Source organism: Psammomys obesus, unplaced genomic scaffold (genome assembly GCF_907164565.1).
Source record: "Psammomys obesus unplaced genomic scaffold, mPsaObe1.curated_primary_1811, whole genome shotgun sequence".
Classification (NCBI taxonomy): Eukaryota; Metazoa; Chordata; class Mammalia; order Rodentia; family Muridae; genus Psammomys; species Psammomys obesus.
Genome location: NW_026585580.1, coordinates 3,007,744 through 3,024,184, shown reverse-complemented (window position 1 = coordinate 3,024,184; position 16,441 = coordinate 3,007,744). Strand labels below are relative to the sequence as shown.

Sequence of the window (16,441 nt, the reverse complement as noted above, 5' to 3'; positions counted from 1 at the left end):
CGGTGCATAGTGTGATAGAAGAGAGACTCCGCATTCCCCACCACTTAGTAAGTCCCAGGAGACACCTGTTCTGATCAATGGTTGTTCCCCAAATCTCTGGTAATATGGAAACATCCGCTTTCACTAATGGGAATATAACTTTAGAACTAAATAAAAACTAAATAAAACTAATAAAAACCCTTTAGTCCTCTCGGCCTTTATTTCTCTTCCTCCTGGGAAGTTACTTTTCTTCTTTTATACTATGTTCATTTTTATTAATTACAGCTTATTCACTTTGTATCCCAGCTTTTATCCCCTCTCTCATTTGCTCCCAATCCCACCCTTCCTCCATCATCTCCTCCCATGCCCCTCCCCAAGTCCACTGATAGAGGAGGTTCTCCCCCTTTTCTTTTTAATGTCAACTCTCAGTAACTTAACACATCTTTCACTGTGTTTCTTCATGATAATCGCTAGAGAAAGTCTTCACTGGGCAAAGCAGGTTTGATTTCTCAACAAAGATCGAGTCATCATTCCAGATTAAAAAAACAAACAAACAAATCTGTTGGGTATCTCACCCTGTCGCCTTTCGATCCAGGAAGTCCAGGGGGCCCGGGCAGGCCCGGAAGGCCAGGGCTACCAGGAGATCCCTGAGAGACAAACAGAAAACCTTCAGAGTCACTTTGTCCTTGCTGCTCAAAGTTGACAAGCCAGAAAGGGCCCTGAGGTATCAACTCATGTCTAAAATTAATGTGTGGTTTTCCTCCCTTCTGCATCCCTGTAGAAGAGGGGCCAGTCGCCTCCCGCCTTCCACCCCACTCTGAATTCCCTCTGCACGCCTCAGCAACAGTGGGCACTCTCAGTCAAGGCCAGGAGCATGCTGTCGTTTCTCCTGCTGTGTAAACAGGAGCCACAGAAGAAGCCAAAGCCAGCATTCATCCACAGTTCTCCTCCATGCCAAGAGGAGGCAGATGCCAAATGGAACACTTCATGCCTCAGTGGGTTTTCAAATGCATTTTTACAAGCCACACTGATTAAACAATCTTGGGGGATGTAGCATAGATAAAATTTGAAATTCTATATTTACAATTTCACCTAGTCCCACAACAACAACAGAAAACATACATGGTTAATTGGATGACCTTCTGCAAATTTTCTTTTCTCCTTTCTCATTTAAAAATAAACAAAAAGCAAAACTGTATTTGCTTTGTAGGAAGCAAACACGTAGGGCTTGGGAACATGACTTACCAGTTTCCCCGGAATGCCTGGGGACCCTTCTGGTCCTACTGGCCCTCTACTGCCCTGTGAAAACATACAAATTGCTGTCAGCTGGCTGTTCAGGCCAGAGTCAAACGCTTAATGATTATAATAAAAAACAATAGCATTTCATCCAGGTGTTTGTCAAAATATAGGAACTGCCAAAATCTTTTCCCTTCAGGTCAGCTGAAGGCTCAGGCCATCCGATGCAGAGTCTAATCATCCTCCATGCTCACTGTTCATGGAACCATGCTGTTCACCGGATGCCAGGCCATTGGAAATATCCACGACCTGGACACGCAATGGCGATTAGTAATCTTCAGCATGAAAGTCACATCCTATTTTACATTATGGCTATTCATATGTACACATTTAATGTCCTCACTTAGGTATGTTCTTGGGGTATTCCATACCCACTCATTGGAAATGCTGCAGTGTCTGTGTAAGCTCTTGGGTCTATGGATGATTAAAGCAGCAGCTGGCAAATGCTTGCTTACCTCAGAAAAGCATGAAAAGGAAACACAGGACAGAGACGCATGCCTTTAAATCACTACTGCAACCTCAAGAAGGCACAGATGGTAGACATTTATAAACTTTCTGAGATAAAATTTCTTGTTTCTCACATTCTAGGTCTAAAAATGTCCCAAAGGATTGCAGACATTGAAAAGTATGACTCACTATGAAGATCCGCTAACAGCAATGCTAATTTTATTTTGTGGGCAATTTCAATTTTTTTTATTTGAAATCTAAGTCTTCACATTTCTATTCTACTTGAAGCCCTAAACTTTAAAGAAAAAAAAACTTTTGAGAAGAGGAGATGTGTAACTTTTACTTATTTCCTTGAGAATTCAACACGTTTGCATTTGATCTAAAGCCTGTTGTATAGCTACTGCTGTGCTCAACTGAGTGGAACTTGGTGAAACACTAGTAGATAAACAATCCTACTAGTAGATAAACATTCCCTTTAAGCTGTATCATAAAACTGCTCAAAATAATGAGTTAGTTTCCTTTTAAAATGATGCAACAGCTCCATTTTAATAATTAGTACTTCTAAATGTTCCTAGTGAGATTATATTATTCTGGCCTATATGTTATTCATTCATCTTTAGGTTGAACAGGTGTCAAGATCCATAAACCTTCTGAACGTTCACTTTCCCTAAAGGTTACCACATTAGTCTCTGGCTGTGGGATAAAATTTCACCATAGTCATTTCATTTGATTTATGAGTGATTGAAGCTCAATGCTCTTAACTACTTTTCAATAATTTTTTATATTAACAACCTGTCAGGGTAAGCATTTGGAAGAATACATTGGTCCTTAATCCCATGAGCAACTTGGTAAGCCCAAGGCAGTGCCCCATGAAGATATAAATTTAGGTGAAAAGTGGCCACTGTAACGGTTCTTTTTGTTTCTATCCATCTACAAAGATTATCATCGGCTCCCTCTTTCTGGACACCCACCACAGGAGAGGCTCATTGACTAAGATGAATTCTGGAGAAAAGAGAGATACTGTCTTCAGTGGCATAGACAGTGGTAAGTCCTCCATCACACAGAATGACCCGGGTTGAACTCACAGAGGCACTAAACAAAGACAAACCAAGAAGACAATGGAAGTGTGTGTGTGTGTGTGTGTGTGTGTGTGTGTGTGTATCAGGGTGTTGTGTGGCAGATTAAGGAGGAGGAAGATAGGGTGTGTGGAGTATTTGCAGTAATAACAGATTAAGTACATAGATGTCATTGTCAATGAGTAAGTTTAATGGGAAACTGGCTTCTGCTTCAACTACCTTGGCCTAGGACTTCCAAGATGGCTTCCTTTCAGTACACAAACACCACTGGCATTTTCAAATGCATTTTCAGCTGCACTGGGATGCAGATTCCCAATGACATTGGTCTAACATGATTTTAATTTTAAAAACTAGTGCTCACTGATGAGGAGAAATGAATATCAGAAGATAGCTTAGTTCCTAACTCAAGTATTCACTTAGTCCCGAGGACTAACTCCTAAATAAACAAGAAGTATGCTACTGTATCAACATTAAGGATGATTACTATAGCTCTTTTCTAAAAACCAAATAGATAAATTCAAATACTAGGACTGGGAAGCCCTTTGGTTTATACTTGGGAAGATTAACTATCTCACGAAGGAAAAGAAAAAAAAAATTTATTTTTTTTGGCCGAAATCTTATTTTCTCCTGTCGTTCATAGCTTCTTACCGTTTATTTCACAAGTTCTTCTAAACCACTGGCAAGCCTGTGGTAAGTAAGTGTTTGAGTCACAGCCTGCACTGGTGTATGGATGGATGTTCCCAGGGTAACTCAGTGTGTATATAGACACAGGAGAAGGACCCATGAAGTGTGGTTGTATGCTCCTCTGCTACTGCACAAACAGGGAGATTCTTTGTTCTTCTGCACTCCATCGTCACAAGCCCCCAGCAATTCTAAATTTATCTATTTCTGCAGAAGTCATCTCATTGGGAAAGTATGCCATGTTCATTTTTATAACAGTAGCCAAACAGTTGCTTATAACAAAAGTGCTAAGGGCATAGATTCTAATAGCCATTTTGTGGCTTCTGTACAGCACACACACACACACACACACACACACACATATAAATTCTGGATTTTTATGCCAGATGAAAAAGGATGAGTAGTCAAGACATAAATAGCCACTCAGAAAAATGTAGCTTAAACACATTCTAACAGTAGGCAAGGCACTGTCAAATGAAAGTGTTCTAAATAAATGATAAAGCCTCATGCTCCAACAGCGTGTAGGCACCACACTCTCGGGTGTGGGCAACGGAGGCTGGTACAGGAACGTTCCTCATAGTGGCTGATAGTTACACACCCCATGACAATAAGAGTGTCCATTTATAGCAAGAGAAACGAAAGGAACCAGAACAAAGACATAATTCTTCCAGTTAACCTGCAAGAGTGTATTAAAAGGCTCTTTGGTTCTCTCAGGGTCCCTGTGTTTCCACATGCATCGCTGAAAACTTCAGAACCATCTGCAAATGCATCCCTAAGAGCCATCTAAGGCCGTGGAAAAGAGGCAGAGCCTCTGCCTCAGCTATGGCTGCAGATAACTCCTCCGAGGCCATCAGAGCTGTGCCGTGTTGGTGTCTCCCGGCACTTCGCTCCACATTCCTTAGTTTTACTCAGCCCTCTTCACCTCTGATTCTATGCGTCCAGTATCCCAAAGACCCAGGCAGGGATTCGTTTTGCTTTGTGTCTATGTCTTTACCAACTTTGCTTAAACTTCTGATAAGAGCTTAAAGTTCAGAGTCTCATACATCCAAAATTTAAAAATGGCTGAATTCTCTTCTACCAAGAGAATTTGGCAAACAAGTCCCAGCATATGAATGCAGAGAGAGGCAGAGGCAGCAAATCATTCAAGTTGATGCCACTTCCCTTATAAAAGAACTATTAGACATTTATAAAAGTCACCAAAAAATCTGAAAATTTAGTTAGACTTAATGTTACCAGAATTATTTTCCAAGAGAATTGACTCTATTCCGTCACTCTAATTTGTCATGGCTCTCATATTTCACATGTTTCCAAAAATTACCACAAATGCTAACTAGCTGAAGAATAAATACTATCTTTGGTGCATGGTAGCTGCATTTTAGAAGTGAGAAATCACACACCATTATATTCAGCCTGTTCTGTATTCTAAGTCTCTCTCTCTGGCACCAACAAGAAAAGGGACTTAAACCAAAAGATCAATTCTGATTTCTCTAGGCTGTTTTTTTTTAATCAATTCATTTTCCTATGAAATTAGAAAATCATATAAGTTCTACCTCAGGGAATAACTTTCGGTTTGTTACAAGAATGTTTTAAAGGATTCAATTTTGTGATATGATACAGTCATATTTATCTTGTGTGGATTTAAATATTCCCTTATAGCTAAGCAGAGAAAAAAAATCTGTCTGAATGCTTAGCATCACACATATCAGCTTCACACATCATTGCCAAGGGCTGGGCAGGATGGGGTGCAGTTTAGAATATCCAACGACACACCATATGGTCCCCACATGGAGACTTCTCTGCTGGAGGCTGTTGTGCTGCGATGGAGTGAGGGTCCCAGGAAAATTACAATAAGAGCATATTATGTTCAGAAGGAGGTAAAAATCAGCAGGGTACTATTCTCAGCCAGAACCAAGGGCAGAGCAAACATAATCCACTCACACCAAAACTTGGCAAGTTCAGAGAAGCCTGGAGGGTGGTTGGCTAGGAGCCACTGAAATGTACAACCACATCAGAGGCCAGGCCATGTGCCTGCTTTGAATCTAGAGCCGCTCAGACCAATAACAAACCAAGCAGAGAAAGTATAACAGAGAAGGCCTATGCGTGTGTGGTAGTGATTCCCATGAAATCACTAGAGGGTCAAATTTTAAAAATCAAAACACAAAACTAATCCTTCTTGCTATCAAATCAGCAAAATTTCATTGCAAAGCCATGCATTTAGGATACATCAGACATGCATTCTCTTCCCTTCTGCTCAGTTCAATTTGAGATAAATTTACAGGGAAATCTGATCAGACTCACCATTCATAGATGGAAATGTGTGAATCTATCTAGAAAATGGAACTCACAGACATAAATGGAAGAGGAAATACACCCTCCAGGAGAATGATCTGGTGTTAAAACTTTGCTCCAGAGCTATACTTACAATATCATGACATTTCTTTCTGAAAAATTTGTGGCAGGTGAGAAGCCACTTATTACCAATGAAAGCAGTATGGCAGGACTTATTATACTCCAATTCAACTTATTCCAAAAAACATCCATTGAGTACTAATTTATGGCAGGACCCAAGTAAAGAGATATAGAAGACACAGAGATAGATCAGGCATCCCTTGGCCTCCTACAAGTCACAGCAGGGGACACAATGGGGTCAAAGGTTATGAAATTCAGAACAACTCCACATGGAATGATGGCTCTCAAAAATGGAGAAGAGGTCCTGATAAGTAAACACCAAGTCTGACATGTGGAAAAGCAGGTGGGCTAAGAAGTAGACAGAGCAGTTAGTGATCTTCACCGAAGGAAGCCTGATTTTAGCAGTGGATCTCGGCAGAAGTGAGAAGTAAATGCCTGAGGGGATTTCTCAGTGGTTAAAGCGCTTGTCCCAGGTGTGAAGAGCAGGATTCAGATCTTTAGCAAACTGTACGGCAGCCTGCCTGTCATGCCAGCACTAGAAAGACAAGGACAGAGGATCCCAGCCTGTCGGCAAGCTATCAGAGGCTCTCCCTATATAAGCCAGACATTTGGGTTACCCTCCCTTTTTGTGCCTCTGGCCTCCGGCTGCCATGCATGCTTCCCCTCTCCACCCTCCACCCTCTCCTGGGAATGGTTTAGGGTCATGACCACTCTGGACTCTCCCAGACGTGTCTGCCTCTGGCTATGTCTCCCACATATGTATAACAAACTTCCTCTTCCACCATAACTAGCAGCAGCCATGTCCTTTGTTTCTTTTTTATTTCTGGTTTTCATTCGGATGGAAACTGTACTTTGGGAAGAGCAGTATTGTGGGGCATGCAGACTGGAGGTACCACCATTTCTCAGGGACTTTGGAACTGTGCTTGGCACTTTTATTTGTCCAGTGATTATAAATACTCCCTGGGTATTCTAGGGTTTTGGTCATGGACATGAGACGCCACGCAACATACTAAGAGTCCTAGAAAACAGCAGATATCAAAATATCAGTGCTGTCCTTTTGGGACAGCTTGGTAGAAATCAGAAGGTAGTGCTGAGTCAAGACTGAGCAAAAGAAGCAAAAGTGAAAAAGAAAGTCAATATAAAGAAGCAGAAAGAAGGCAGAGCCAACGGGCCCTGAAAGAGACAGGAAATAGGATGGCAGAAGGGTGACGATTTGAGACTCAGCAACTGGGACAAAGGGAAGAATTTAGACTCACAGAAATATGAAAAACAAAACCTGAAATTCAGACCCCAAAGCCACCACCAGCTAACTTCCTCTAGTCCAACTAAGCACAGCTAAGAGAATCTACTGTTCCTGTGTCCTTCTGTGCTCTACCTGCACAGCTGGTGACAGTAAGCATTCCCTATGTGTGGCGTGAGTGTGTGTGTGTGTGTGTGTGTGTGTGTGTGTGTGTGTGTGTGTGTGTGCATGCGCGTGCGGTCACTGCATTTCCTGGTAAACACAGTCAATGTCCATTCAATGTCCATACACAGCTTTCTACTTCAAAAAAAAAAGTGGGTTTAATAGTAAACAGTCTCTAAACACTAATTCCCCAACACTTCTACATCTGCCTGGGTTATCATACAGCATTTTTACTGCTTAGGCAGTAAAACGTGATCTGGCTTTAATCTCAGTGCCTGGACAATAATCCACGGCAAATATTTTACTTAGAAACTCGCAGGCTTCAAGCCTAAAAGAAAAAAAAATTAATGAGTGATTAATTTCAATAAAGAGCAAGGCTAGAAGCAGGCCCTAATTTCTTCAGCTGCTGAGAAACCTTAGAGAACCACCTGACACAGGTCAGGCATAGATACCTGTAAGAAGCAGAAAACGCCACTCTACTGCCAAGTGACAGCTGGCAACTTTGACTTTCTCGAGCATAGAAATAAACTTCATTCCACACACTCAGGAAAGGCTTTAGAAGAACAATATTTGGAACTGCTTAGATGTCCTCAATTGGAGTGTTTGGTTATTTACTTGTTTTTTATTATTTAGAAAACTGAAACTAAGAACTCAAAATGAAAGCCAGAGAGATGTTTGTGAAGTCAGATTTAAGTGCCTGATGTGAATTTTTAAGATTGTTTTTTAAAATTTTGTGTGTATGGGGGTCTGTGTATTATGTAGCACTCAAGGAGGCAGAAAAGGATGATAGATCTGGGACAGAAGTTACAGGCAGCTGTGGGCTGTCACCTGGGTACGGGGAATCGAACCCAAGTCCTCTAGAGGAATAGCCAGAATTCTTAACCACTGAGCCACCTCTTTAGTGACAGTGTGAAATTTTTTTTGATCAGTTTCTCTCTAAAGATTAAGATGTATCTTCTAGTAGAAAAACACACATTTCTGTGTTGTCTGTAAAACAAGTGGGTAAGTTCATCCTTATAGATAAGTCCATCTAGTTACACTTAAGAAATAGAAAAGCATGTCAGAGTTTAAATGCAGTCACCCCTAAGTCTGTACATATGCAAGGGAATTAAAAGACATCCACAGCAAAGTGTGAACACAAATGCTCATAGCAGCAAACTCATCACCACCAGAAGTGGAGACAATCCAAAAGCCAACCTGAGGTACTGGTGAAAAAAATGTGATCTCCCTGTGCAATTAACCCATACAACTGTTATGTGGCAATAAATGGAAATGCAGTGCCAGCACAGGCTACAGAATAGATGAATGCTGAGGCATTATAATACCAAGTGGCAGAGGCATATTGTATAGATCTGTTCATATAAAACTTTCAGAATCAGCAAAGCCATAGGGATGGAAAGGGGACCTGAGCTACCTAGAGCTGAAACGATGTGTAAGCTAAGGTGCCTAAAAGTGAAAACAGGGTTTCTTTAGTGAGTGATGGGAATATCCTGAAATTGATTGTGGTGATGGCTATATAACTCTGATCATACCAAAAATTAATAAGTCGTGCATATTCAGTGGATAATCCACATAGCATGTAAATTGCATCTTAGTAAAGGGTTTTAAGCACACTAAAATATTTCCAACCTGAGATGAAAATAAAAAGCCCTTTATGCTTTTTTTTTAATACATCATTTTTTGAACCAGTTTTTGAAAGGACATGCTGTGTATATGTAAATAGCATCCCCATTTTGCTGTCTATCTGGACCACATAGCCATGCGCACGCTCAAATGTTAGCAAGCATTGACGCAGTCATAAGCAAGGAACTCTCAGCGAAGCCCTCAAAGGGGAGACATGGGAGAAGAGTACTCACAGGAAGGCCCCTGGGTCCTCGAGGCCCGACCTCTCCCTGAGGCCCTTGTTGGCCCTGTGGAAAGGAAAGCAGACAGAGAAACAGTTGACCAACCTCTCCTGGGAGCTATCGATCTTAATTGACAGAAAAGCTTAAACGCAGCCTTACTGGTTTTCCTGAACTTCCCAACTGACCAGGCTTCCCTGGAGCACCTGTGTTACCCTAAAAACGAAAGGCAACATTTAGAGTAATTCAGACAGGGAGCATGGTCATTAACCTGCCTCACCGACACAAGCATCGCTTCTAGTCAAATAGCATTAATTTCCTGGCTTCATGCTGAGAATCTGGGAGAATACAAAATCTCTGTCTTATGTCTGTGTGTGTATGCACATACAATCACATAGTCACACTTCTGCACATGTATATGTATGTGTATGCATGTATATGGATGACGCGTGTTCATGAGAATGCCCCTGTGTGTGTGTGGAGTACAGAGTATAGCTTTGTGTGTCATTTCTCAGGCACTATCGACCTGTTTCTGTGGAGACTGAGTCTCAGGTTGGCCTGGAACTCATCATGTAGGCTAAGCTGACTGTTCACCAAGTTGAAGGCATCCGTCCAGGACTGTGGACACATACTACTGGCCTTTTATGAGGGCTCTAGGGACCAAACTCAGGCAAGTGCTCCACATAAATGGACCACCTTCTAGCCTCAAGTTCTACTTTATCACGTAGTACCTATTTTATTCTAAAGAAAAGCTGTGTTTTATTACTTTAGTTGTTTCCATTCATTCACCAATTGTTTCAAATGACTTGTCCATCAATGCCCTATAGAATGTAACATGACATACATTCTATTGCTTGATAATATAGTTCATAGCTTAAAATAATTTATTTTAAGTACTCAGAAACCATGAAGATATCTCTGTCCTATACTAGCAAACAATGATATTTTCACGAAGAAAGTCTCATCAGCAGTTTTCTGCAGCTGGGAAGGAGACTAGCACGTGGCCACTTTAAAGCTTTTGCTTTCTGATTTCTCCCTGAAGTTGAACATAAAATAAAATCCAGGCTGGGCATATTAAAATTATAACAGAAATAAACTCATAAAGGCATAAGGCAAAATACTAGCTGAAAGTGCGATTTGTTTTTTACCTTTTCACCAGCAACACCTTTTGCACCAGGAATCCCAGGTACGCCCTAAAAGAATGCACAAATTCTGGGTTTAATTGCCTCATCTGAGGATTCATCAAACGCCAAACCCACCATCCAAGAAGAGACCACGGGGTTGTGGCAACCTCAAAGGCAGTGTGGGAAGATGCTGGTGCTGCTTCACCCCCATTTCGGTCAGTAACGGGCTACCCATGGCATGTAACACAGTGCGTTACTGTACCTGGCTTGTTAAGGCTGAACCCCAAAGAAAATCTGCAAGCTAAAGTTAATTTTTGGAATGCCCTTTCAAGCGAAAACTCAGCCCCATCCTCACAGCAACAATCTTTCGGGCAGGACAGATGCTATAGGAACATAACATTGCCACTTGTACAGAATAATAAAATCCTCACTTTGCTCATTTTGGTATTGGTAGTCCTTGTCTCCCCCTAGCAGCTTGCAAAGTACCAGATGCCATAACAGATTGGGAGCCAGTACTTGATACTACCAAGTATCCTTTGTTAACTGGGAAGATTTGCCTTCAAAGACTCAAGAACACAAACAATGTATTTCATATGAATTTTTCAGCCATACTAATGTAGGGAAATACCAATTTCAGTGTTTCAAACCATCTCATAACTCAAGACTGGTAACCTTTCTCATGCTTTCCCTGAGAATTCTTTCACTCTCCTGTCTCAACCCTGCTAATAAGAACTCCAAGGCTGGCTAAAAGTAAGACAAGACACAGAGCAGTGGCCACTGCTCTGGACTATTTAAGGAAGATAATAGAGAAGACGGACCCAAACCATAAAATTAAATAGTGCATTAGCAGAATTTGGTACTCTTTTTAGGGTTCTTGGGTAAATGACCAGCTAATTACGGCGGGGTGGGTGGGAGGTGGGATTAAAAATGTAAACATTAAAATAAAAAAAAAACTAAAATTAAAAGCAACAAATTTTTCTCAGAACTTAACAAATCACATAATGTACCTCTCCTTCCAAATCCATCTTTTTCAATCATGTACATAAAACACGAACATGTAAAAAAAAAAAAAAAAAACAAAGTTTAGCACGTACCGGTAAACCCTGCAATCCCACATCACCGGGAGGTCCAGGCTTCCCTGCTTCACCCTGAAAGCAAATTCTTAATCACACAATGATTCCTTTATGAACTGATGTGTTCTTCTAAGAAAGCAGAGTGCAGCCACCTTAGGTAAAACAGTTTTCCAGCAGCTAACCTTGGGCGCACTTTTAAATTACTTAGCTCAGGATCAGTAGTGGGTAGGACAGAGGGCACACATTCAAACATAAAATTTCCTTCAGCCTACTTTCATCAATGGGGCTATTTTACTGAGTTCCTAAGGCAAGCAAATAAGTAGACTGTTTTAATAAAAATTTTGCAGCTGACACTTCATTTCAAAAGTGAAAGAGAGAGAGAAGAAAATGGCAGCGCTGTCTAAGCAAATGTCCTGGTAATGTCATAATGGAAATGCCAAGCATAGCTAGCTGTCCAGGGCAGAGAGATCTCATTCACTCGAAAACTCAACCACACAGCTACCTTTGTTCCAGGCATCCCAGGTATTCCGTCTCGACCGTCTACACCTGGCAAGCCCTAAGGACACACAAAGAGCACACTGTGTCATAGAGGCAGTCACATTCTTCTCTAGGTCGTTTCCTGAAGCTCCACCGCCGGTCAGTAAACACCCTGGGAACTATATTTGCCAGCAACAGCTCGAGACATACCGTGTCTCCTTTTGGCCCAGGAGATCCAGGAAGTCCCCGGGAACCTTGAGGGCCCTGTAGGGCAGAGAAAGAAGAAGAAACAAGGCCTTGTCAATGATTGCGATGCATAGGCCATGCCAAATACACAGAACCGACAGATATCTCGGGAAAGCAGGGTGTTTTGCAGGGAAGAAGACTAATTTGTTACTCACTCTGTCTCCCTTAGGACCTGCTTCTCCTGGAGGCCCTCGCTGTCCTTGATCACCCTGTACAAGAGCAGAAGTTCTCAGTGTGAGCAAAAGTTACTTACCTGGGGGTGTTTTGAGGTTAGAAAACATCATCCTCATTGAATATTACTGAATAATTTTTTAATGTCTATGGATGTTTTGCCTATGTTTGTCTATGTGCCACTTGTGTGCCTCGTGTCTGAGGGGCCAGAGGCTGGTATCAGGCCACCTAGAACTGGTGTTAAAGATGGTTGTGAGCTGCCATGTGGATGCTGGGAATGAACCAGTGTTCTCACCCACTAAGCCATCTCTGCAGCTGCTATTAGCAACTATTGTTCTCTGTAACTTTGACCTATCACAAATGCTCACTTCAAACAGAGAATTCTCAGTAGAGGAATATAGAACAGCAGAAAAACACTTAATGAAGCGTTCAACATCCTTAGCCATCAGGGAAATGCAAATCAAAATGACCCTAAGATTTCACCTTACACCCATCAGAATGGCTAAGATCAAAAACTCAAGTGACAACACATGCTGGAGAGAATGTGGAGAACTGGGAACCCTCCACCACTGCTGGTGGGAACATAAACTTGTACAACCACTTCAGAAATTGATCTGGTGCTTTCTCAGACAATTAGAAATAGAGCTTTCCCAAGATCCAGCTATACCACTTCTAGGCATATACACAAAATATGCTCAAACATGTACACAACAAGGACATCTGTTCAACCATGTTTGTAGCAGCTCTATTCATATTAGCCAGAACCTGGAAACAAGCCAGATGTCCTTCAACAGAGGAATGAATACAGAAATTGTGGCACATTTATACAATGGAATACTACTCAGAAATTAAAAACAAGGAAATCAGCAAAATTTGCAGGCAAATGGTGGGACCTAGAAAAGATCATCCTGAGTGTGATATCTCAGAAGCAGAAATACACACACAGTATATACTCACTTATAAGTGGATACTAGACATATAATATAGGATAAACATACTAAAATCTGTATACCTAAAGAAGCTAAGCAAGAAGGAGGACCCTGGGTAAGATGATCAATCCTCACTCAGAAAGACATATGGGATAGACATTGGGAGAAGGAGAAAACAGGGAACAAGACAGGAACCTACCACAGAAGGCCTCTGAAAGACTCTACCCAGCAGTGTATCAAAACAGATGCTAAGACTCCTAACCAAACTTAGGGCAGAGTGTAAGTAATCTTATGAAAGAACAGGGAGATAGTAAGACCTGTAGAGGACAGGAGATCAACAGAACCAAAAAATCTGGGCATAGGGGTCTTTTCTGAGACTAATACTCCAACCAAGGACCATTCATGGATATAACATAGATGTAGCCCATGGCATCTTAGTATCCAAGTGGGTTCCCTAGTAAGGAGAACAGGGACTGTCTCTGACATGAACTCAGTGGCTGGCTCTTTGATCACCTCTCTCTGAGGGGGAGCAACCTTACCAGGCCACAGAGGAGGACAATGCAGCCACTCCTGATGAGATCTGATAAGCTAGGGTCAGATGGAAGGGGAGGAGGACCTTCCCATCAGTGAACTTGGAGAGGGGCATGGGAGGAGATGAGGGAGAGAGGGTGAGTTTGGGAGGGAATGAGGAAGGGGGCTACAGCTGGGAAACAAAGTGAATAAACTGTAATTAATATAAAAATTAAAAAAATTAACCACCCAACCAATGATCCATGCCATGTGTGGCATTAGGTAAGTCGATGTCTTTCTTAAAATGGAATTGTTTGCTCCCAGCATTAGCTGGCTCTCGGTTGCTCTTTCTCAGTTCAGACTGCTCAGCGTAGTGTGAGACGTCACCTATAACTCGTGTCTACTTGATCTGCTGAGTCTCATCTTCTCCAAACACACCTTTGCTGCAGGCAGCGACAGCCCTGTGACAACACCGATAACCATCACCACCAACAGCAGCCCCTGCACTTAGCTTCCTTTCTCACGGCTTCCCAGGACAATCTTCCTCTTGTGGAGTACCTCTATCACAAGTCAAGCATTAGGTCTTCTAGCCCATCACTGATAGGAGAGAAATCCTATTTTGGTTGTGTAATTTTTGTAGCACACGTGAGTCATAATATTTTTTTTAATCTGTGTGCCCTCAAAACAGTATGAGGCCATCTAAATAACAGCGCGTGCATACATGGTGGCCAAAACGTGGAACAATGAGATCAGAAACCATCAAGGAGGAAAAGCTAGAACTGCCCAGGAACTGAAAACATGGTCGCCTGGTCGCCGCTGTCAATCAAAGTACTCTAGCCACCAAAACATAAACATGGATAACCATGGGGCATATCCCCTAAGAAATCCAGGGAAATAGTTACTGTGTGTATAGACAGCAATATATTTATTTAAATCCAAGGGAAAGTCTTAGAAATGTTTGTTTTGGTTGAGTGTGGTAGTGTTCATCTGTAATCCCAGCATTTGGGAGGCTGAGACCAGAAGATCACTGCAAGCCTAAGGCTAGCCAGGGCTACAGATGATATATCAGAATAAAGGAGAGGGAACGAGGGGAGGAGGAGGGAAGGAGAGGGTAGCAGAGGAGATGGGAGGAGATATAAGGGGGAGGGGGAAGTACCGTTGCTTTAAAATAAAAGGATCAGTTGATGTTTGCATGTGTGCCTGTGAAAGAACTACTTACAGCTGCACCTGGGATGCCCTGAGGTCCAGGCTCTCCATCAAATCCCCGAGCACCCTGAAAACAAGATAACGAAATGAAACTTGCATTAGTCATTCATGTTTCTGGACATCATCATCTTTCTAAAGTACGGCAGCCAAAATAAAAGAAGATACTAGGTTTTCATGCGTGCTACATTCGTGATTGAGTGTTTGCGAATGAACACTGAGGAGTAAATCATTACACACTTCAGACATGAAAACACTAGTGTGTATTGCTCATCATGTTAACAGCACTTAGGACGACCTTTGATAACGCTCTGGATATTGTAAGTTAGCAATGGCTCTATTCTCAACTGCTGTGACTCATTCAGAGGACTTCACAGATCTGTTGAACAAGAGTTAGCAGTCAACTTCCAAAGGTCTCAGGATATCTATGAGAATTCATTAATGCTGCAGGGCTGAGAACCTCAAGCAGACTGTGAATTTAGGGATAGCTTCACTGGACTCTGCAGTGCCACAGATGTGAGAAGGATGTCTACGACCCTAGAAGCCACCACTCCACCCCTGATATAGAATACAAGTAAATCACATTACTACGTGATTCAGAAGAGTGAACTGTTAGACCATTAGAGGAATATAGACATTCCTACTCCTGGATTGATATTCACTTCATGCTGCGACCCTTTAATACAGTTCCTAGTGTTGTGGTGATACCCAGCCATAAAATTATTTTGTTGTTGCTTCATAACTGTAATTTTGTTACTGTTACAAATCATAATGTAAATATCTGATATCCAGGATTTATTTCCATTGTTACAAACTGACCCAAAGGGGTTGTGACCCACAGATTGAGAACCACTAGTCTAGAACTTTTTCAAGTCTAATAATCTGGAAATGATGATTCTAACTTCGTGACAGAACAGATACCATCTCCTTATTTCTTCATTAGAATCAAGAAAATTGTTTTGTTTTAAAAACAAAGCTACAGTGCGTTTTGTGACCACTACATATTCTCAACAAAATGCAAGTTCCAGTTTGAAATTACAAAGTGAGTAAGAAACCTCAAGGACGGCTCGAATGGATGGATGGTCTCCTAATAAAGTAGATGAAATGAGGAGGTGATAAAACCAAGCAGAAAGCAGTCACAGAGCATCAGGCAGGTGTCAGTCTAACAAAACCAGGTGGACCTTGTCTACAGTAAGAATGAAAAACTAGAAAAGCTTTGATAGAAAGTTCAGACACAGGGGGAGTCAAAGGGGGGCAGGGGGAAGCAAAGAAGCCACAGAGCCCTGAAATTCTTTGATCTCTAAAAACTAGAACAGAGCAGAGGCATTCTCCATTCACCAAAAAAGAAAGATTTGGAAGACCTGAAGAGGACCTTGAATTCATCATTCACCTGGCATTATGAGAGAACACCTCAGCCTTTACATTATAGAAATGGTTTGATGCTCTCTCTCTCTCTCTCTCTCTCTCTCTCTCTCTCTCTCCCTTATTGCAGTTCAGCACGAGCTCAATCCAAAGTGCTGTTACTAGGTAACCACTCCACGGCTGTGTTCACAAGAGAAGCTGTCTCTTTTTTTTTA

General features: G+C 41.7%; 1 protein-coding gene across 1 annotated transcript in view; it reads right to left on the bottom strand.

Annotated features, from left to right (window-relative positions):
* Col9a1 (collagen type IX alpha 1 chain) overlaps positions 1-16,441 on the bottom strand; it is an 83,033-nt gene that overhangs the window by 22,571 nt on the left and 44,021 nt on the right. The window contains exons 21-30 of the mRNA XM_055608108.1: positions 14,881-14,934; positions 12,207-12,260; positions 12,016-12,069; positions 11,831-11,884; positions 11,350-11,403; positions 10,280-10,324; positions 9,294-9,347; positions 9,147-9,200; positions 1,225-1,278; positions 555-626 (exon numbers count right to left, since the gene is read on the bottom strand). Of these exons, the coding sequence (XP_055464083.1) occupies positions 555-626; positions 1,225-1,278; positions 9,147-9,200; positions 9,294-9,347; positions 10,280-10,324; positions 11,350-11,403; positions 11,831-11,884; positions 12,016-12,069; positions 12,207-12,260; positions 14,881-14,934 (549 nt within the window). The remainder of the gene's footprint in view (positions 1-554; positions 627-1,224; positions 1,279-9,146; positions 9,201-9,293; positions 9,348-10,279; positions 10,325-11,349; positions 11,404-11,830; positions 11,885-12,015; positions 12,070-12,206; positions 12,261-14,880; positions 14,935-16,441) is intronic.